The sequence below is a fragment of the Mobula birostris genome, chromosome 6 (genome assembly GCF_030028105.1).
Source record: "Mobula birostris isolate sMobBir1 chromosome 6, sMobBir1.hap1, whole genome shotgun sequence".
NCBI lineage: Eukaryota > Metazoa > Chordata > Chondrichthyes > Myliobatiformes > Myliobatidae > Mobula > Mobula birostris.
The window spans coordinates 91,046,262-91,070,355 of record NC_092375.1 but is presented as its reverse complement, the minus strand read 5'-3'; the positions used below and the strand labels follow the sequence as shown (position 1 = coordinate 91,070,355).

General features: G+C 39.4%; 1 protein-coding gene across 5 annotated transcripts in view; it reads left to right on the top strand.

The window, feature by feature from the left end:
- The window catches only part of akap11 (A kinase (PRKA) anchor protein 11), a 103,674-nt gene that overhangs the window by 65,149 nt on the left and 14,431 nt on the right, over positions 1-24,094 (top strand). For all 5 annotated transcript variants that reach the window (XM_072260829.1, XM_072260825.1, XM_072260827.1 and 2 more), the window contains one exon: positions 18,331-18,486. In XM_072260829.1, the coding sequence (XP_072116930.1) occupies positions 18,331-18,486 (156 nt within the window). The remainder of the gene's footprint in view (positions 1-18,330; positions 18,487-24,094) is intronic.

Below are 24,094 nucleotides of genomic sequence, written 5' to 3'. Positions count from 1 at the left end.
AGACAAAATAAAGTGTTAAGAATATGTTTTTAGAGAAAAAAAAAGAACCCCTACTAACTAAAACAAAAAAACCCCCTGCTAACAAAAACAAAACACAAAAAACCCGTTGGGAGCACAACCCCGGAGCTATACGCCATACAAGCTTTCATAAAAGAAAAGCATCAATCTGCCAACTCGGATCCATTTAAACAAGAATCAGAAGGAAATCATCTTAATTAACTCAAATCAGATGATAATAGCGGGCAAATGAACCCCACCTTTTCTCAAAGTCAAATCGAGGATCAAAAGTTCGACTTCTGATTTTCTCCAAACTGAGACATAACATCACCTGAGAGAACCATTGTATCAAAGTGCGAGCCGAGGCATCTTTTCATTTCAGTAAAACAGCCCTTCTGGCCAATAATGTAACAAATGCAATTACATGTTGTCTGATATAGAAATACCATGAATATATTGAGAGATTATACCATGCCAAGCTGTATGGGTCCTAATGCTCTTCCCTTGGACAACATTGGTGTCACGGAGAGGGGAAACTTGTAGCTTGGGCAGCTGCTGGTCTTCCATACAACCTTGCCCAGGCCTGCGCCCTGGAGAGTGAAGCCTTTCCAGGCGCAGTTCCATGGTCTCGCAAGACTAATGGATGCCTTTATTTATACTGAACAAAACTGTCAATTTATTAGGTTGTAAATTAATTTTTAAATCTTTAGAAATTGTAGAGAAAATAGATTTCCAAAAAAGTTTCAATACAGAACACGACCAAAACATATGTGTCAATGTAGCTGTCTCGGTTTTACATCTATCACACTGACTATCAACATTAGGAAACATTTTAGACAGTCTCCTTTGTCAAATAGTAACGATGTACAATTTTAAATTGAATTAAAGAGTGACTGGCACAGATCGAAGAAGAGTTAACCAACTTCAAAATTCGCAACCAATCCTCTGTTATCTAGGTCAAGTTAAACACTCTTTCCCAATCTTGCTTAATCTTAAGTGAAGGGTAATTGTACTGTTGTAACAGTAAATTATAAATTTTCCCAATAAAACCATTCACTAAGGGTCATTTTAAAAATAATATGTAACAGGTCAGAATCCTGTATATATGGAAAATTACTTAAATATTCTTGTAAGAAATGTCTGACCTGAAAATATTGCAAGAAATGTGAGTACAAGAGAGAGTATTTAGTTACTAATTTATCAAAAGACATCAATCAACCTTCTTGGAACAGATCCATGAAGGAATATTCTCCTTTATTCCTCCAAAGAAGAAAGATGGGATCACTTAATGAAGGTTTAAATAAATAATTTCGATAAATTAAACTAAGAAGGTTAAATTTTCTGAGATTAAAAAAATTATGAAACTGGTACCAAATTTGTAATGACTGCTTAATCATAGGATATAAATTTAAATTAGCAATTTTGGCTAGTTGTACAGGTAAAAAAGTTCCTAATAATGAGGTTAGGTAAAATTGTTTCACAGCTTTCAATTCCAAATCAGCCCAAGGTGGTCGTTCATTTTTATCAGCCCAATATAACCAAGAACACATATAGAGTATATAAACAGCCCAATAGTACATTAAATTAGGTAGGGCAAGATCTCCATCCTTTTTTAATTTTTGTAAATGATATTTTCCAATTCTTGGTCTTTTATTATTCCAAACCAAAGATGAAATGATGAAATAATAGAATCAACCCGATCAAAAACCTTCTTAGTTTAAAAAAAAGGAATGTTTTGAAATACATATAAAAATTTTGGTAAAATCATCATTTTAACTGCATGAATTTGGCCAGCTAACAAAAATGTAAGTGGATTCCATCTACAAAATAATTGCTTCATAAAATTCACTAAAGGAACCAAATTAGCTCTATAAAGGTCTCTGTGATTTTTAGTGATAATAATACCTAAATATTTAGGTAACTTTAAAAGGAATGTCATCGTATATAGAAGCAGAATCATTTAGAGGAAATAATTCACTTTTATGAAGGTTTAGTTTATATCCTGAAAACTTTCCAAATTCATTTAATAATTTCAATAAACTAGGAATGAATTCTTCAGGATTTGAAGCATAAACTAAGAGATCATCAGCATAAAGGGAGGTCTTATGAATAGTCCCATTTATGGAAATTCCATGGATGTCTTTAGCTTCACGAAGTGCAATGGCCAAGGGTTCCAACATCAAGTTAAATAACAAGGGAATTAACGGACATCTTTGTCTTGTACCCAGTGAGAGTCGGGGGGGAGAAAAAGGATATCTGCAATTATTATTAATAACAGTAGCAATAGGGCTTTTATATATCATTCTAATCCACTTATTAAAATTAATACCAAAGTTGAATTTCTCTAAAATGTTAAGTATATATTGCCATTCAACTCTGTCAAATGCCTTTTCAGCTTCAAGAGAAACAACACATTGGGGAACCTTAGAAAAGGATGAGTATATAACATTTAACAGTCTCCAAGTATTAGAGGAGGAATAACGGCCCTTTGCAAAACCTGTTTGGTCCTGAGAGATAATTTTAGCTAGAATATTCTCCAGTCGATTAGCCATTATTTTTGAAAGAATTTTAGCATCCACATTTAATAATGAAATAGGTCTGTATGAAGCGCAGTCAGTAGGGTCTTTATCCTTCTTAGGAATTAAAGAAATAGAAGCTTCATAAAATGTGGGATGTAACTCTCAAAAAAGAATCTTTAAGCCTTTCCAACATATATGGAGAAAGCAATTTTTCAAATTTTTAATAAAATCCTACAGAATAACCATCCAATCCAGGAGCTTTACCAGATTGCATTGAAAGAATAGCTTTCTGAATTTCGTTTTCAGTAATAGGAGTATCAAGAGTTTGTTGATCTTCAACAGAAAATCAATCTTTTGTAAGAAGGCATTCATTTTAGAAGGATCAGCTGGAAACAGATCTATGAAGTTCAATGTAAAAGTCTTGAAAAATTTTATTAATGTCTTCATAATTACAAGCTAGACTACCGTTTCCCTTACGAAATTTTTAAATTTGTCTTTTGGCTCTAGCTGCTTTTAATTGAGATGCTAATAGCTTATTATTTTTATCTCCAAACACATAAAATTGACTTCTCAATTTAAGCAAATTTCTTTCAATAGGATAAGTTAATAGTAAATTATATTGTGATTGGAGTTCAACCCTTTGTCTAAATAAATCAATGTTAGGAGAGATTGCATAAATATTATCCAAGTCCTTAATTTGTTTTGAAATCTTATCTAACTTTATTTTTGTCTGGTGCCTAAGCTTAGCCAGATAGGAGATTATCTGACCACGCAAATATGCTTTATTTATCCCATATAATCAATTTTGACACATCTCCCGTATTGTTAAAAAGAAAAAATTTGACAAAGTTCGAACTTTGTAATAAATTTTCTGGAAAACACCAAGGCAAATTTGCAATACCGACATCATTCAATTCAAAAGCTAAGCTTAAAAGTGCATGATCCAAAACAACAATAGCATCATATTCACATTTCTGGACTTTGGACAAAAATCAGAAATCAGCTATAAAATAATCGATTCTTGAATATTTTTTGTGAACTTGCGGAAAAAAAAGAATAATCTCTGTCATTAGGATGTAGATGTCTCCAAATTTCCACCAGCCCATAATCGATTAAAAAAATTAATAAGTGATGCTGAACAACTCGGAAGCCGCTGATTGGTTGAACTCTTGTCAATCAAAGGATTTAAACAACAGTTAAAATCACCACCCATTAACAACATATATTCATTTAAGTCCAACAATAAAGCAAATACATTTTTAAAAAAAGGATCATCTACATTAGGTCCATATAGATTAACCAGGAAAATTTTTCATTACAAATTGTTCCTTTGACAATTAAAAATCTACTATTAGTATCTGACACAATGTCATCTTGGATAAATAGAATATTAGATTTAATAAAAATAGATACTCCCTTTGTTTTATTTTGACAAGTGGCATGAAATTGAAGGCCCTTCCACATTTTAAAAAATCCGTTTTGATTGCCTGTTCTGATATGCGTTTCTTGAGCGAAAATTATATCGGGTTGGAGTCGATTAATAATTTTAAAAGTCTCCTGTCACTTAATAGGATGATTCCAGCCACGTACATTCCAACTAATAACGTTTATCTGTTCAACTACCATAAAAAAAAGCATTTTTCTAACACATAAATACATGCATACCATCACAGGCTAATCAAAAATGGTGTTGATAAGTATAACCATATACAAAACGTGTATGCTCAGGAACTCCATAATGGGAAAAAATACAATAAAAAAAACCAAAATTGATCCTACAATAAATCCTACAGCTCAAAACTAACCCCAATCCTCCCACCACCCCAAAAGCCAGAAATCCAGCAAAGAAAAAGCTGGAATGTGTCCCCATAGAAATAGAAAAAAGAAACAACTCCGCGAGCTGCCCATTTTATAATAGTAATTTTAAAAGTTTTCCTTAATTCGCTCCCCCCCCATTTACAAAAAAAAAAATACACAGCCCTAAAATAAGAAAGCTCTGCAGAGGAGAAAGAAGATGTTTATACTTAATCATTAAAAATAAACTGGGGAATGCAAAGACAATCTTCAAAGATGTCAAAACAATAAAATTAAACAAAGAGAAAAATGTCTATGTAATCTCTAATGAAGAAAAATCGGCACTATTATCCATTTGACTTACATGCCCAATAAAAAAAACTTTTTAGAAGAAAAATTGAAACTAATTATCTATCTACTAAGCACTCCTCGCTCTATATAATATGAAAAGTCCTTATAAACTATGAAAACTATCACTTAATTGATGAAAAAAAGGATAGAAACAAATAATCAAACCGGTTACACCATCTGTCTGCTGTATTAATTCACTTAGTATACCAAACAGATTTTGGAAAGGACATCTTCAACATATCAGAAATCTTCAAAGCTTATTTGCTTTCAGAAAATAGCAGTTATTCAGCAGACCTAAAGCCATTCAAACCTCGGCCACCTCCAAAATAGAATTAACATAGTCCAATGCTGCTTTGGGATCCTGAAAAACACGTGGAGTCGAATGTTCAGGAAATAATTTTAATCGGGCTGGATAGCGAAGTGATACGAATAATCCCTTATCATAGGCTATCTTCATAGCTGGAACGAATTTGAACCGCTGTTCCATAACTTCCTGTGGATAATCTTCATAAAAACGAATCTTGGAACCCTTGAATTTAAAAACTCTGTGTTTCCTTGCATATTTCATGATTTGGTCTTTAACTTTGAAACAAAGAAAGCAGACCAAAACTGACTTTGGTTTATTGGGATCTTGAGATTTCAAAGTGAAAATTCTATGCGCTTTCTTCAATATCGGGAGGCTGAGATAAAATATCCGGAAACAGATTGAAACAAAGTTGCAAAATAGTCCAATAAATCCCCACTCTCAGATCCTTCCTTCAGTCCAACAATTCGAATATTATTCCAATGAGATCTTGCTTCCAGATCGATAATCTTACTTTGAGATTGTTCCAAGCAGGCTGAAATATCTGCTATCTGGCGCTTCAACTCTTTACGTTCAGAATTCAAGGAAATAATATTTTCCTCTACAAATTGAAAACTCTGTCGAAATGACTTCATCTCAGAAGTGGTGTTATCTATTTTCTTGTCGAGAAACATCAACGCATGTTCTCGATACTCAGCCCAAACAGGCATATCCTCTGATTTTTCTTTTGAAGTTTTTCCCTTTCCATTGCTGGATTCAGAGGGCTGCTTTCCACTTCGTAAAGATTGTGACATAATAACAACTATTCCCCTCCAAGATCCGACAAATAAAAGTTAAAAATTCAGAGTTTAAACTGGGGAAAAGGAAGAATTTAACGCAGCCACACAAAATGTGTGTCACTCCATCAGGCTGCAGGCAGAGTCCGCCTCCTCACCCTTGAGAGGGAGGTACAATTGCTTGGCTACAGAGACCTCTGTCCGTACATCCCATGATGCCTCAGTTACCAACACCAGCCTAGAATTGGTCGCCTGCAGGGCCGCTCCCAGGAGGTGCCATCTTCCAAGTTGTGCCTTGAGGAATGTTGGAAAGCAGTTGGCCGGTGAGCTCCAGAAGCAGGAACTCAACTGCCGTTTAAAAAAAAGCGCAGTTTGAGTGCCATTGCAGATCAGGACCTTGATAGAACCCCACCACCTTGAAAAGGAAAGAAAAAGAGAGAGAAAAAGAGGAATTTAAGCTGTTTTTGCAGATGAGCTCGAAGAGGCAGCCACTTGGTGCCATCTTAAAAGTCTTTGCATGTTGTCTGGAAAAGTCCACTGTCTTTCCTATTATTGGTCCTAGTATATCCTCTCACCTCCCCTCCCCTGCCATAATTGGAGCTGGTGTATTATTGTCACATGTGCCAAGGTACAGTGAAAGACTTTGGATGTCATTCTCACAATTAATTTCACATTGTAAGTATATTGAGATAGTACAAAGGAAAAATAGTAACAGAAGGCAGAATACAGATTAATAGTTACAGAGATAGTGCAGTGCGGGTAGACAATATGATGCAAGGGTCATGATGAGGTAGATAGTGAGGGCAAGAATTCATCTTTAACCTACAAGAGGTCTGTTCAAGGGTCTTATAACAGCAAGATAGAATCTGACTTTGACCCTGGTTCGGGACTTGAAGTTCTCCATCTTCTCCACCTTAGCACCATTTACAGGGGTATGTGTACCATTGTATTTGATCTTTACCCACTTCCACTGGCCCTGGGTCTTGATGGCCATTCTGCTGCTCCGGGTCACTGAAAGGTTTCTGTTTTTATGTTTTGTTTTTATGGTTATGATATATTTAGAAACAGAACCTTCGGCCCACAAAGCTGTGCCAAACATGTCCTTACCTTAGAAATTACCTAGCATTACCCATAGCCCTCTATTTTTCTGAGCTCCATGTACCTATCCAGGAGTCTCTTAAAAGACCCTATCGTATCTGCCTCCACCACCGTCACCGCAAGCCCATTCCACGCACACACCACTCTCTGCGTAAAAAAACTTACCCTGACATCTCCTCTGTGCGTACTTCCAAGCACCTTAAAACTGTGCCATCTCGTGCTAGCCATTTCAGCCCTGGGAAAAAACCTCTGACTATCCACACGATCAATGCGTCTCATCATCTTTAACACCTCTATCAGGTCACCTCTCATCCTCCATCGCTCCAAGGAAAAAAGCCAAGTTCACTCAACCTATTCTCATAAGGCATGCTCCCTAATCCAGGCAACATCCTTGTAAAACTCCTCTGCATCCTTTCTATGGTTTCCACGCCCTTCCTGTAGTGGGGCGACTAGAACTGAGCACAGTACTCCAAGTGGGGTCTGACCAGGGTCCAGTATAGCTGCAACATTACGTCTCGGCTCTTAAACTCAATCCCATTATTGATGAAGGCCAATGAACCGTGTACCTTCTTAACCACAGAGTCAACCTGCATAGCAGCTTTGAGTGTCCTGTGGACTCAGACCCCAAGATCCTTCTGATCCTCCACACTGCCAAGAGTCAAACCATTAATACTATATTCTGCCATCATATTTGACCTTCCAAAATGAACCACCTCACGATTATGTGGGTTGAACTCCATCTGCCGCTTCTCAACCCAGTTTTGCATCCTATCAATATCCTTCTGTAACCTCTGACAGCCGTCCACAGTATCCACAACACACCCAGCCTTTGTGTCTCAGCAAATTTACTAACCCATCCCTCCACTTCTTCATTCAGGTCATTTATAAAAATCACGAAGAGTAGGGGTCCCAGAACAGATCCCTGAGGCATACCACTGGTCACCAACCTCCATGCAGAATATGACCTGTCTATAACCACTTTTTGCCTTGTGTGGGCAAGCCAGTTCTGGATCCACAAAGCAGTGTCCCCTTGGATCCCAAGCCTCCTTACTTTCTCAATAAGCTTTGCATGGGGAACCTTGTCAAATGCTTTGCTGAAATCCATATACACTACATCTACTGCTCTACCTTTATCAACGTGTTTAGTCACATCCTCAAAAAATTCAATCAGGCTCGTAAGGCACGACCTGCCTTTCACAAAACTGTGCTGACTGTTCCTAATCATATTATGCCTCTCCAAATGTTCATAAATCCTGCCTCTCAGGATCTTCTCTATGAACTTACCAATAAAAATTATTTTAAGCTTATTCCTGATAATTGAAATTTACGATAAACTGCTGGAAAAAAGGCCAAGTAACATCTGTGAAGGCAAAGGGGTGGTTGCATATCAGGCCCCTACTTTGTTCGGATGCCTCCACAAGTGCTGCATGGCTCACTGTGTACTTCCAGTAGTTTAAATTTGTTCTCCAGCTTCCAGCGTCTACAGTCTATTGTGTCTCCTTGTTACCTTGATTTATTGTTCTTAACTGGATACTGGAAATTATCAATATTGTTATGTTGGTAGTTTCTGTATACTTTAACACAGAGATACAGATCATTTTGGGGTTCTCAAAATTCTCATTTAGATTTGAGCAGAAGCATTTTGCAGTTGAAGACTAGTCAGGTTCTGAGTAATGTTTAGCAGTAATATTTATTGCTCTTGTAATGCATTTTGATTAGGCTGGGGTGGGACATGAAGACACTGTACAACAGTGTTTCAAATTGAACTTTAAATTATCGACACAATAAAACAATTTCTGAGCGCCTTCATGCCACTCATTGATAGTATGTGTTAATTTCCGTGGGAAATTTACTAATTTCTATCTCTTCTTCAAACTTCAAATTCATCCATTGACATTCATCATTTGGAGTTATATTTGGATGAGCAGACTCTCAAAATTAGCCACATGAAAGATTTTCCGCATCATTGGTCTTAATAATAACACCTAGAAGAGCTAGCTTTGAATAATAACGCAGTAAATATTGATTAAAGGGCTGGTCACTTCAAATGTTCATGATCAGATAGTCATGTATCACTATGCACACATACTGCCACACATCTGGAGCATGTCATGCATCACTGTTTACTTTATACTTTATAGTCGCCAAACAATTGGTACTAGAACATACAATCATCACAACGATATTTGATTCTGCGCTTCACACTCCCTGAATTACAAATATTAAATATTCTAAATATTAAAAATAGTTTAAATTATAAGTCATAAATAGAAAATTGAAAAATGTGAAGTAAGGTAGTGCAAAAAAACCGAGAGGCAGGTCCGGATGTTTGGAGGGTACGGCCCAGATCCGGGTCAGGGTCTGTTCAGCAGTCTTATCACAGTTGGAAAGAAACTGTTCCCAAATCTGGCCGTACGAGTCTTCAAGCTCCTGAACCTTCTTCCGGAGGGAAGAGGGACGAAAAGTGTATTGGCTGGGTGGGTTGTGTCCTTGATTATCCTGGCAGCACTGCTTCGACAGCGTGCGGTGTAAAGTGAGTCCATGGACGGAAGATTGGTTTGTGTGATGTGCTGCGCCGTGCTCACGATCTTCTGCAGCTTCTTTCGGTCTGGGACCGGACAACTTCCATACCAGGTTGTGATGCACCCTAGAAGAATGCTTTCTACGGTGCATCTATAAAAATTAGTGAGGGTTTTAGGGGACAGGCCAAATTTCTTTAATTTCCTCAGGAAGTAAAGGCGCTGATGGGCCTTCTTGGCAGTGAACTCTGCTTGGTTGGACCAAGTCAGGTCATTTGTGATATTGACACCGAGGAACTTAAAGCTTTTGACCTGTTCCACTTGCGCACCACCGATGTAAATTGGGTCGTGCGGTCCGCTACTCCTTCTAGAGTCAACAACCAATTCCTCCGTCTTGCTGACGTTGAGGGATAGGTTATTGTCTTCGCACCATGCCACCAGGTTCTTAATTTCCTCTCTGTACTCAAACTCATCGTTACCCGAGATACGACCTACAATTGTTGTGTCATCAACAAACTTATATATTGAGTTTGATGGAAACTTGGCTACACAATCATGGGTGTACAGTGAGTACAGCAGGGGGCTGAGTACACAGCCTTGTGGGGCATCGGTGCTCAGAGTGATTGTGGAGGAGAGCTCTATCGTAGAGAGACCCTACCGTAGTCTACTAGCATCCCCTTGATTAGCCTGGGCTTCCAACTTGGCTCGATATTGCCTCTTGGCGCCCTTAATGACTTTCTGGAGTTCACGCCTGGATTTTTACAGCCTGGGTCCTGTCTGTGAGGAAGTTGAAGATCCAGCTGCAGATCTGAGTGCTAAGGCCCAAGTTCCGGAGCTTAGGAATCAGTTTATTTGGAATGATGGTATTAAAGGCAGAGCTGTAGTCAATGAAAAGGAGCCTTACGTATGCGTCTTTATTCTCCAGGTGTTCTAAGGAGGAATGTAGGGCCAGAGAGATGGTATCTGCCGTTGACTTGTTGCTCCAGTAGGCGAATTGCAAAGTGTCGAGGTTGACCGGTAGGCTGTAGTTGATGTGTGCTATAACCAATCTCTCGAAGCACTTCATAGCAATTGATGTCAGAGCCACAGGTCAATAGTCATTCAGGCATGCCACCTCGCTCTTCTTTGGCACTGGGATAATCATTGCCTTCTTAAAACACGAGGGGATCTTAGACTGAAGCAAGGAGCAGTTGAAGATGTCAGCAAACACTCCAGCTAACTCGCTTGCACAGGCCCAGAGAACCCATCCCGGGACGCCATCTGGGCCCGTCACCTTCTTTGGATTTATCTTCAGGAAGGCCCTTCTAGCGTCCTCCTCCGTGACGATGAATCTCGATGCCACCAGGTCCGGTTCATCCAGAGGGAGCGGGATGCTCCTCTTCTGTTCGAATCTTGCGTAGAATACGTTAAAGTTTGTCAGGAATAGAAGCGCCCAGTGATCTCATTTAGACCCTACCTTAGTCTACTGGCATCCCTTTGGTTAGCCTGGGCTTCCAACTTGGCTCAATATTGCCTCTTGGCGCCCTTAATGGCTTTCTGGAGTTCACGCCTGGATTCCGTGTAGCGACTGGTATCCCCGGACCTAAAAGCCACAGCTCTAGCCTTTAAAAGGGACTTGACCTCATAATTCATCCAAGGTTTCCGGTTAGGGAATACCCGGATCGTCTTGGGAGACACACAGTTCTCCGTGCATTTCCAAATAAAGTCAGTGACAGCTGAGGCATACTCATCAAGGTTGGCTGCCAAGTCCTTGAACACTAACCAGTCCACCGATTCAAAGCAGTCACAGAGGACCTCATCCGTTTCCTCCGTCCAATGCGACACTACTTTTGACACCGTGACCTCCCGCTTCAGTTTCTGTTTGTAAGCCAGGAGGAGGAGTACGGCCTGATGGTCCGATTTTCCGAAGTGAGGTCGTGGGACGGAACGGTAGGCATCCTTGACTGCTGTGTAGCAGCGGTCAAGTATATTCGGGCCTCTAGTGGGGCAGGAGACATGTTGGTATAACTTTGGCAGTGCCTTTCTGAGGTTGGCCTGGTTAAAGTCCCCGGCTGTAATGAGCAAAGCCTCCGGATACCTGGTCTCAAGTTCACTGATATTGGCATACAGTATGTTCAGAGCACACTCCACGTCCGCCTGGGGGGGAATGTGGACTGCTGTCAGTATGACCGAGCTGAATTCCCGTGGCAGATAGTAGGGATGATACTTCACCAACAGGTGTTCCAGGTCCGGGCTGCAGGAGTTTGTTAGTGCCACTGTGCCCGAGCACCACCTAGTGTTGATCAGTAGGCAGACACCACCTCCCCTCGTCTTGCTCGAAGACGCTGTGCGGTCTATCCGATGGATCGAAAATCCCTCCGGTGGGATGGCGCAGTCAGGGGTGGCAGGGGAGAGCCAGGTCAGAATACACAGCAGTTCTGCATCTCCCTGCAGTAGATGAGTCTCCCTTTAAGATCATCCACCTTGTTCTCTGTGATGTTCTACTGATCATTGTTTACATTACACGGTGGTTATTGCACGTCTCCATGAACGCAGAGAAGCAGGTGGGCAAGGAATGTGCATTACCTACATTGCAGAATGCCCGATCTACTTGTGTTTGGCCCACGACCCTCTAAACCTCACCTAACTATGAACTTGTAAATTTATTTTCAAAATACATATATGTTACCATATACTACCCTGAGATTAATTTGTTGCAAGCATTCACAGTAGAGCAAACTTAAAGATGCAAGAAAAAGTTTGTGAACTCTTTGTGATTGCCTGGTTTTCTGCATTAAAATGTGGTCTGATTTTCATCTAAGTCACAATCGTAAACAAGTGCAATCTGCCTAAGCTAATACCACATAAACAATTGTACTACTTCTCGTCAATACTGAGTACACCGTTTAAACAATTACAGGTCTAGGTTCAAACAAGTATGTGAACCTCTGGGGTAATGCCTTCTACAAAAGCTGTTTGGAGTCAGATGTTCCAATTAATGAGATGAGATTGGAGGTGTGGGTTGTAGAGGTGCCCTGAACTATAAAAACTCACACAATATCAGGTTACTGACAGAGTCTGCTTTTCGCAAGAGAGATTGGTTTATGTGCACCATACCTTGATCAAAACAACTTTCAGAGGACATTACAAGAAGAATTGTAGAGAGGCATGAAGCTAGAAAAGGCCTCAAAAGCATTTCTAAAGACCTGAGTGTTTATCAGTCCCTTATTATACATAGGCATCCATTAGTCTCGTGAGACCATGGATTTACGCCTTGGAAGGTTTCCAGGGCGCAGGCCTAGGCAAGGTGGTATGGAAGACTGGCAGTTGCCCATGCTGCAAGTCTCCCTCCTCCACGCCACCAATGTTGTCCAAGGGAAGGACACTAGGGCCAATACAGCTTGGCACCGGTGTTGTCGCAGAGCAATGTGTGGTTAAGTGCCTTGTTCAAGGACACAACATGCTGCCTCAGCTGAGGTTTAAACTAGCGACCTTCAGAGCACTAGACCAATGCCTTAACCACTTGGCCATGTGCCAACACTTCTATCAGTCCACTGTAAGAGAAATTGTCCACAAATGAAGTAAATTCAGTACCATTGCTACTCTTCCTAGGAGTTGGCATGCTGCAAAGATCACACCAAGAGCAAAACATGCAGTGTTGAAGGTGAAAAAGAACCCAAGGGTAACATCAAAAGACCTGCAGAAATCTCTAGAACTTGCCAAAGTCTCTGTTTGTGTGTCCACTATAAGAAAAACACTGAACAAGATTGGATTCATGAAAGGACACCACAGAGGAAACCACTGTTCTCCCAAAAAAAATCGCTACTTGTCTCAAGTTTACAAAAGACCACCTGGATGTTCCACAATGCTCCTGGGACAACGTTCTGTGAACAGATGAGACAAAAGTTGAACTTTTTGGCTATTTTTGTAGGAAAAAGAGCGCTGCACACCAACACTGAAACCTCATCTCTACTATGAAGCATGTTGGAAGCAGCATCACAGGGCTGCTTTTCTGCCTCAGGGCCTGGACAGTTTGTAATTGTTGAGGGAACAATGAATTAAAAATTGATCAAGACATCTTATAGGGGAATATCAGGGTAGTGGTCCGTCACCCGAAGCTTAGCAGAAGTTGGATGATGCAACTATACAATGATCCGAAACACAAGAGTAGATCAACAACAGAATGATTCAAAAAGAAGAAAATGTGTGTTTTGGAATGGCCAAGTCAGAGTGCAGAACTTAACCCAATTGAGATTTTGTGGCATGAACTGAAGAGGGCTGTTCATGCCAGGTATCCCAGAAATATTGATGAACTGAAATTGCTTTATGTGGAGGAATGGTCTAAAATCCCTACTCACCATTGTGCAAGTCTGATCAGCAGCTACAGGAAATGTTTGGTGGAGGTTATTGTTGCTAAAGGAGGTTCTACCAGTTATTAAATACAAAAGTTCACGTACTTTTTCCAGCCTGCACTGTGAAGGATGAAACAATGTGTTCAATAAAGCCATGAAAAGTACAATTGTGTGTTATTAGGTTAGGCAGATGGTGTTTGTCTATTACTGTGACTTGGTCGAAGAACATATCACATCTTATTTGTAATTAATTCAAAAAACCAGCTAATTGCAAAGGATTCACTAACTTTTTCTTGCAACTGTACAAAAAAATGAGTGAAAAACTACATAGAAATAATGACTGATAAACAACCAATGTCAAAAATAATACAAACTGTGCAAATACAAGAAGAAATTAATAATATTGAGGACATGAGTTGTGGAGTCTTTGAAAGTAAGTCCGTAGATTGTGGAATCAGTTCAGTGTTGAAGTGAATAAAGTTATCCAGGGTGGTTCAGGAGCCTGATGGTTGAAGGGTAATAACTTTTCCTGAACCTGATGCTGTTAGTCTCTGTACCACTTTCTCAATGGTAGCAGCAAGAAGAGAGCATGGTCTGGATGGTGGAGGCTTTGCCTGCAATGGGCTGGGCTCTATGCACCACTTTTTGTAGGCCTTTCCGTTCTTGGGCATTGCTGTTTCGATACTGGGCCATGGTGCAACCAGTCAGGATATTCCCCACTGTGCATGTATAGAGGTTTGTCAAAATCAATAAGCTTCAACTCCTTGTACAATTGGATCCTTGATTTCCTCACTTACAGACTCCAGTCAGTTCGGATTGGCAACACCATCTCCACAGTTTCCATCAGCATAGGTCTACCACAAGACCTTGTGCTTAGTCCCTGTTCTGCTCACTTTACACTTATGACTGTGTGGCTAAGGACAGCTCCAATACCATTTTAAGTTTGCTGATGACACCACCGTTTTTGGCCAAATTAAAGGTGCGAGATTAAAGAATCAGCATATAGGAGGGAAATTGAAAATCTGGTTGAGTGGTGTCACAACAACTACCTTTCGCTCAATGTCAGCAAGACCAAGGATCTGATTATTGACTTCAGGAAGAGGAAACCAGAGGACAAAGAGCCAGTCCTCATCAGGAGATCAGAGGTGAAGGGGGTCAGCAACTTTAAATTCCTGGTGTTATCGTTTCAAAGAACCTGCTCTGAGCCCAGCACGTTAATGCAATTATGAAGAACGCATGGTAGCGCCTTACTTCCTTAGGATTTGCAGAGATTTGGTGTGACATCTAAAATTTTGATAAACTTATATAGATGTGTGGTTGAGAGTATATTTATTGGTTGCATCATAGCCTGGTATGGAAACACCAATGCCCTTAAATGGAAAATCCTACAAAAAATAGTGGATACGACCAGTCCATCATGGGTGAAGCCCTCCCCACCATTGAGCACATCTACATGGAGCGCTGTTGCAGGAAAGCATTCATCATCAAGGGCCCCCACCATCCAGGCCATGCTCTCTACTCACTGCTGCCAATGGGAAGAAGGTACAGGAGCCTCAGGACCCACACCACCAGTTTCAGGAACAGTTATTACCCCTCAACCATCAGGCTGTTGAACCAGTGGGGATAACTTCACTCAACTTCACTTGCCCCATCACTGAACTGTTGCCACAACCTATGGACTCACTTTCAAGGACTCTTCATCTCATAGTTCTTGATATTTATTGCTTGATTACTTATTTATTTATTGATTGATTTATTTATTATTTCTTTTTGCTTTTGTATTTGCACGGTTTGTATTTTGCACCTTGGTTGTTTGTTTGCCCTGTTGGGTGTGTTCTTTTATTGATCCTGTTATGGTTCTTGAGTATGCCCACAAGATAATAAATCTCACAGTTATATATGGTGACATATATGTACATTGATAGTAAACTTACCTTGAACTTTGAAAATTTTAGATGGCATGCCGAATCTGTACAAACTCCTAAGAAAGTAGACGAGCTGCCATGCTTTCTTTGAAATGGCACTTACATGGTGGTCTCAGGACAGATCCTCTGGTATAATAATGCCCCAAGGAATTTAAAGTTACTGACCCTCTCCACCTCTGATCATGTACTCATGGTTTCTTCCTCTTGTAGTCAGTAATCAGCTCCTTGGTTTTGCTGATGTTGAGTGAGAGGTTGTTGTTGTGGCACCACTCAACCAGATTTTCAGTCTCCCTTCTGTATGCCAATTCATCACCACCTTTGATTTGGCCAATAACAGTAGTGTCATCAGCAAACTTAAATATGGCATTATTATGGCATATACAGTGGGTTATCTTCAATTGTTGCTAATGTGCCTGCCATTATTTCTGACTGCTCATTCCAAATGCACACCATCCTGTGCGTAAAGAAGCTGCCCCTAAAGTTCCTATTACATCTCATGTCTTTAATCTTAAACCTATGCCCTCTTTTTAAACCCCTACCTGGGAAAAAAGGCTATGGGTTTTCACCTTCTCAATGCTCCTCACAATCTTGTTTATCTCTCAGGTCACTGCCAATTTCTTACATTCCAGAGAGTAAAGTCAATCTATGAAATCTCAAAAGTTCAAAATGCATTTTTTATCAAAGTATGTACATTATATACAACCTTGAGCTTCGTCTACTTACAGGCAGCCTCAAAGCAAAGAAACCCAATAGTATAAAGTAGTTAATAGTTGAGTTTGCTGCCAGCAAGTCATCGGTGTGCTTCACCAGTACTATCTTAATTGCACTTATGACTTAGGCCTCCAAGACCAGGGAACATCCTGGTAAGTTTTTTTCTATACTCCTTCTAGTTTAATAACATATTTCCTACGAAAGAGCAGCCAAAACTGTACACAATACTCTTAGTGGGGCCTCATTAACATCTCAAGTAACTGCAACCTAACTTTCCAACTCCTGTAGTCAAATGTCCTAACTGATGAAATCCAACATGCCAAACACCTTCACCACCTTATCTGCCTGTGACACCACTTTCAGTGAGCTATGTATTTGCATCCCAAATCCCTTTGTTCCATAACACTCCCCAGAACCCTACCGTTCACTGTATAACTCCTACGCTGGTTTGAACTCCCAAAATGTAGTACCTCACATTATTCTGGATTGAACACTGCTTACTAACTTTCAGACCATATATGTAGCTGATCGAGGTCCCCTTGTAATTTTTAATTATTTCTGCAGTATCTGTACAATGCTTATTTTAGTATCCTCAAACTTACTAGCTATACTTTGTAATTCAACTCCAAAAATTTGTCAAACACTACTTCCCATGCATAGAGCTGTGTCAGTTGTCCTGAATCAGACACCGTCTTTCCAAATGTTGGTAAATACAGTCTCTCAGTATATCCTCCAGCAGTTTACTCACCACCACTGTCAGACTCACTGGTCTGTAGTTTCCTAGGTTGTTCTTTTTAAAGAATGATACCACATTAGCCACTCTCCAGAACCTCATCTATGGCCAGATCTCTGCAAGGGCCACAGCTCATTTCTCCGGTTTCCTCCGTGTCTGCTGTTGTCTCCACAATAAAAACTGAAGAGAAAAATTCATTAAAAATCTCACCCATTTTATTTGGTTCATCACTCAAATGGCCTTGCTTATCTTTAAGAGACCTAATCGCTCCCTAGCCACCCTTTTTCTCTCCTTGTACTTATCAAGAGATTCACTAGTTCCCAATTGCTTATGTTCAGAGTAGGCCTCCCTCTTTTTTCTCAAACAAGATATCTCTGTCAAAGCAGGGTTACAAAAATCTGCCAGCCTTGCCCTTCACCTTAACAGGGATGTGTAAGTCCTGAACTCTTGAACACACTCATGTCCTTGTGAAGACCTCTCTTGCAAACCCGCCAGAACCACTTCTTACAGGATAGATAACAGGCCTGTATTATAAGAGACACAATATTTTCAATTGGTAGCAGCTTTCTCCCACTGCTAACTCAATATCCTGACTTTGATAACATATTGGGAACATAATGGTGCTCTTGAAGAGAGGAAACCTACCAGTTTCTTGAAGACCCCACCAAGAAACCTAGGAGCATGTTACCTGCTTTCAGAATAACCAGGGCAACCTGAACTTTAACAGTAGTCTTCAGTTATAATTTTTGTTTGCTTGTGCATTTAAGGGCTGCCTGATGAGGTCAGTGAGACAATGCCAAAAAAGTGGTGGTATGTGGGGAAGCCTATGATGTTATTTGTTAACTAGTGCTGATAATTTTCATGATCTTTTCAATATTTTTACAATATTGGGAGCCATACAAGGATGCTATAATGTCCAAATGATAGGGCAGGTGAATTTTTATGTCAGTAAATCCAATTTGAAATTATATCCACTGAATTTTTAACATCTACCTGTTAAAATCTTGATTGTCTCTGATACATTAAAACTTGGTGTCTGTACCATCTTAATGGAATTGTCCTCTGACAGTCCTTTGATTAAAAATATAACAAATTGTGCATGCACAGAAAATGGTGTATACATTTGCTTTCAGTGTATGCATTTGCACTCTATATTATCGAGTGCAGCATTTGCTGAAAGACACAATATTTGATTTGTTGATTACTTTAAAAGTGAATGAAATTGTTTTTGTGCAAACAAGATAATAAGGACTTCGTAATTTTTGTGTGCAGCGGCAGTCTCAAGGATGGATTGAGGTCAACTGATTCTGCAACCAGCCAGCAACTTAGCGTCAGTGCTGGTGATGATAGTACTGGCAGCTGGTCAAATCTGAGCTTTGAAGATGAGCACCTAGATGAAACAAGTAGCTTTCTGCATCTCAGTGACAGGTAACTAATACCACATGAATAAATACCAGTTATGCACGTAGGAGCTCATGGTTTAACTGTCATTATATCATTTTGAAATAGGATCCTTTGCTTTCACTGTAATTAACAAGTTGTTCTAAAGAACAGAAAACATGAATTTAACGAATTACTATATAGTATGTGCTGGCTTTTCAAGTAGAATTGATTGATAAAGACCGTTTGATTGAAGTACTATTCAAGCTGGTATTATTTTCCATTAGCTCAATTTGCCAGAAACAAATGTCATAAGTGACTGAATGCACACAGAAACAACACACAATTGTATGTAGCCCATTGAGTTATGAAGCTTCTTGAACCTGAGACATTAGCTTTGATTCTCTTTCCACAGATGCTGCCTGACTTGTTGAGTGTTTCCAGCATTTTCTGTTTTTATTTCAGATTTCCAGCACCTGCATTTTTCGTTTGTTTATTTGCATTTGTCTCTCTGCAAGGTTGGTGCACCCTTAAATTGCTGTCTGTTCTTGCCCCACTGTTGCATATAAATGAACAATCTAATCTGTCTCCTTTAGCATGTTAACTGATACTGTTCAGTGTCAGAATACAGACTTACTCAATGAGGAGTTGAAAGGAGCTGAGCAATGAAAATGAAATACTTAGCACTTTGTGATATTAATGGACTTCCCTTTTACTTTCAAGCGCATTTTGGTTTCTACCATGCATACGGTCAACATCTTTTGTTTTGTTCCATTTGCAATGAATGGAGATAGAAAATTAGATAGAAGCCACTTGGTTCACATTCTTAGACATGCTAGAGCTTGTTCCTGTCATAAACATGGGTAGATGAAATCATTTTTAACTGTACTTCTGAGCTGCTTTAGAAGCACCCTGAGGACTCTTGTCACTGCTTTCTGTAATTAATATACAGTACCTTTGAAAAGATGGCATTGTATTAAAAAAAATAACAAATCTGTCTTGACAGGCTGTTCACTTCCGTTTTATTATTTTGGAATTTGGGTGCTTTCTGGGAGGGACGGAGAGCAAGTAATGAGTTATTTATTCCCATATTTTCTTGAGACATGGATCAGACTACTTGACCCACCAAACTGAAGCAAACACATCTCCCCACTTATATCTTGGTAATCTGTTCTCTTTGTTATACTCATCAACTGCAACCCACTTCTCTTGATGTCCATCAATATTAGGGGCGATTTGAAGTTACCAGTTAATCTGCCAACATATCATTGGGATGTGAAGGGAAACAGAAAATTTAGATTACAAGGTTACAAATTGCATGCAAGGAGCTACCAAGGACTGGATTGATCCTTCTACACCACTGTACCATCTGAGGTTACATGCCATTGTATTTTTAGTCTTCTAGGGCAACATAGGAACAGCAGGTAACTATTTAGTTAAATTACAACTGATCTGTATCTGAACTCCAACTACCATGATTGGTGTCTAACATCAAACACCCTTATCTTCTGGAACTCTAGCAGCCTTGATCTTTACATTTTCAATTCGCTAACAGCTTTTTGGAAGTGGCAGTGCCAGATTTCCAAGCACTTTTCCTGATAGCACTCACAAAACAGATTCAGTCTAATTTTATGGGCACCCTCCCAAGTTTGGACTCCCCTGCAGGGAAGGTAGTTTCTTTAAATCCATCTTGTTACATACCCCAATCATCCTGTTTGTTATTCCTTAAGACTCACTCATAGTTATTTCAGAAATTTTGAAATGTGAATTGGATGTTACATAAAACAAAAGAGAGGTTTTGTATGCCTGTTAGTAATAGTGATTTCTAGCTGTATTCCAACGTTTTGGATCCTGCACTAACCAGAGAGCAGTTGATTTAGGTCCAGTTCACACTGTGGGTTTTTGTTTGCCAAGTAGATAGTAAATGCTGACTTTTGTTAGCAAGACTAGCTGTAGTACAGAGAAAAATCTGCATCACCAATCATGTAGAAATCTATACCCAATTAACATAGCAGTAGCCTTCTGCGCAAGGTAACTAATTGTTAACTATCCAGTCTAATTTTGTGGTATGGTAGAATTTAGGAAGGTTAGAGTTATAAAGCTTGCCTTCCAGAAGGAATAAAACAAAAATTATTTGTGATTATAAGTATAAAATACTGGAAATACCTAGCAGCCACCAAGCATTTATGGAAGAGAAACAGAAACAATGGGCCAAATCTTGCTGGCTGTGTCCAGAGAGCGACTGGCTTTCAACCATTGAAAGTGAATGTGTCATCTTTTCAAGCCCTTTAGTATATGCAAGTCCTATCAAAGTCTGTACTGGTACTTATGTACAAACTACTGTTTGTCACTGGCCCAAATTCACTGAAGTACAGGTAACTGTTTAGCCTCAGAACACAGACATAACATATTTTTGATTTGGTTCTGAGCAGTAAGATGGTCAATTTGTCCATAAAAGCAAAAGATCAGTTCCATCCCTGCCATTATATACGTGAACAATCTAATCAGTCACCTTTCTTTTAGTGTGTTTAATAATGCAGGGCAGTGTTTGAGTGGAACCTTGTTTACTGGGGACTTAAAAAGTGAAAGGTAACATGTTCTGCGATACAATGAAAACATTGTTTTGCATGCCATCCATACAGAGGATTTCACCACATCAGTACAACAAGTTAGTAGAAGAGAAAACAATAATGGAATGTACAATATAATGTTATCATTTCAGAGGAAGTGCAATGCAGGCAGTCATTAAGGTGTAAGGTCATGTTTTGTGAGGTCAAAATCCATCTTACCATACAAGAGGTACATTCAATAGTCTTATAACTTTGGGGTAAAAAATAAAATTGTTACTAGTTCAGGATATCAGAGGATAGATGCCACTAATTTTTGCATTCTAAGTCCTGGAAAAACAAGATTCCAGGAAATATTAACAGATTCAATGTCCTGATGTGTCAGGTGTCTCTGCTCCTGGACACTGTATGGAGTCCCGTCCATTCCAGCTGGAATTCCCCTGCATCAAACAGAGAAATGGCCACCTAGATCCCAGGCCATGATCAAAACCGCATAGTTTTCTGTGAGAATTGTAAGAGGCAAGTAACTTAAGCTATGTATTTTGTTTTCTATTGGCTATTTCTAAGTGGTTTTGTATTTTATAATTTATGTTTTGTATTTATTAGTGAGTTTAATTTTTCTAAAAATTATTTACTAAACTTTTAGTAGTTTTGAAATACCACCAAACTTCAGAGACATATATAACCCATTAACACCAATGAAAGAAGACCCCAGTTCTTCCGGCTGTCAAAGGTGTTGGGAGCATTTCTTGGTAGGCCTTCCATAATACAACTCTCCTCAGTGGACCAGACACTGTCCAGACTATGCCAGTGGATCTCAGGGTACATAGGGTCGGTGGAGTTAAGTGCTCTGCATCTAGTTCAGATAGATGCAGATACAATAGTGCTAGAAAGTTTGTGAACCTTTAGACTTTTCTCTATTTCTACATAACTATGACCTAAATGTGATCAGATCTTCACGTAATTCCTAAAACTAGATAAAGAGAACCCAATTAAACAAATAACACAAAAAGTTGTACTTTTACATTTATTTATTTATAAAAATGATCCAATATTACATGTATTTGTTGGAAAAGTGTGTGAACCTTTGCTTTCTGTAACTAGTGTGACGCCCTTTTACAACAATAACTTCGACCAAGCATTTCTGGTCAGTCCTACATGTTGGCTTGGAGGAACTTTAGGCCATTCCTCCTTATAAAACTGCTTTAACTCTGGGATGTTGGTGGGCTTTCAAGCATGAACTGCTTGCTTTAGGGTATACAACAACATTTCTATAGGTTTAAGGTGAGGACTTTGACTCGACCATTCCTAAACATGAAATTTCTTCTGCTTTAACCATTCTTTGGTAGACTGACTTATGTGTTTAGGGTCATTGGCTTGCTGCATGACCCAATTTCTCTTGAGCTTCAGTTCACAGCTAGATAGCCTGACATTTTCCTGTAGAATTTGCTGGTATAATTCAGAATTCATAGTCCTATCAAAGATGGCGAGTTGTCCTTGTCAAGGCAGCAAAGCAGGCCCAAACTATGATACTGCCACCACCATGTTTCACAGAAGGGATGAGGTTCTTATGCTGGAATGCAGAGTTTGCTTTTTGCCAAACAATATTTCTAATTTAAGCTTAAAAAGCCCTACTTTGGACTCGCCTGTCCACAGAACATTCTTCCAATAGCCTTCTAGCTTATCCATGTAGTCTTTAGCAAGTATTAGACAGGCAGCAATGTTCTTCTTGGAGAGTAGTGTCTTTCTTCTTGCAATCTTGCCATGTACACCATTGTTGTTCACTGATGTTAGCTGATGCAACAGAGGCCTGTAGCTCCTTAGATGTTACCCTGGGGTTCATTGTGACCTGGAATATTAAACGCCTTATTCTTGGAGTGATTTTTTGTTGGCCGACCACTCCTGAGGAGAGTAACAATGACGTTGAATTTTCTCCATTTGTACACCATCTGCCTGACAGTGGATTGGTGGAGCCCAAACTCTTTAGAAATGGTTTTGTTTTCTTTTCTAGCCTGGTGAGCATCAATAACTTTTTTTATCCTGAGCTCTTTAGAAATCTCCTTTGATCGAGGCATGGCACTCTTCCAAAAACCTGTATGGTGAAGAGCCAGGTTTATGTTTTTTAAACAGGGCAGGGCCTCCCACACTCACACTTGAATGTCATCCCATTGATTGATTGAACACATGACTGTAATTTCCCTTTTAAATGAACTGATAATCCTAGAGGTTCACATACTTTTTCACATACGTGTAATAATGGATCATTTTCTCAATAAGTAAATGAATAAGTGTAATTGTTTTTGTTTTTTTTTTGGTTGGGTTTTCTTTATCTAGTTTTAGGACTTGCATGAGGATCTGATCATGTTTTAGGTCATATTTATGCAGAAATAAAGAAAATTCTAAAGGGTTCACAAACTTTCTAGCACCATTGTACGTAGGGATTGTGAAAGACACTTACAAGTTTGAGATTTCAGCACAACCAGCACAGTTTCTTTACTCCACAGATGCTGCCAAATCTGTTGTGTAATTCCAGCATTTTCTGTTTTCATTTCTCATTTCCATCATCTGCAACATTGCCTTTTATTAGATAATGTAAGCAAAAGTTGTTTATTCTCTTTTATCCTCTCTCTAGGAACTATGAAGTTAATAATTAGAATTTAAAGGTTAGCACATTTAGTCTAGATCTTTAATACTTATAGAGAGTTAAAACTACCCAGCTTTTCTTTTGAATGCTGTAACTCCATAAGCATCTATTATTTGTAGTCTTGCCTATTGACACACATGCTTTTGGAATTCCAGGACTGGTGCACAAAGTTAATCAAAGGTTGACCATTCTCTGTGAAAGAAAGCCTGGACAATGATACCAAATGTACTAACTTTACTGGCCAGAAATTGGAACATCAAGATTCAGGAGCAAGTGAACCACACAATAAAAGCTGGAAGAACTCAGTAGGTCAGGCTGCATCTACGGAGGAAAATGACAGTTGGTGTTTCAAGTTGAGAGCTTCATATAGAGTGAAAGATAGAAGGGAGATGGTCAGTATAAGAGGTGGAAGGAAGGTGTAGAGCAAGAGCTAGTAGCTAATAGG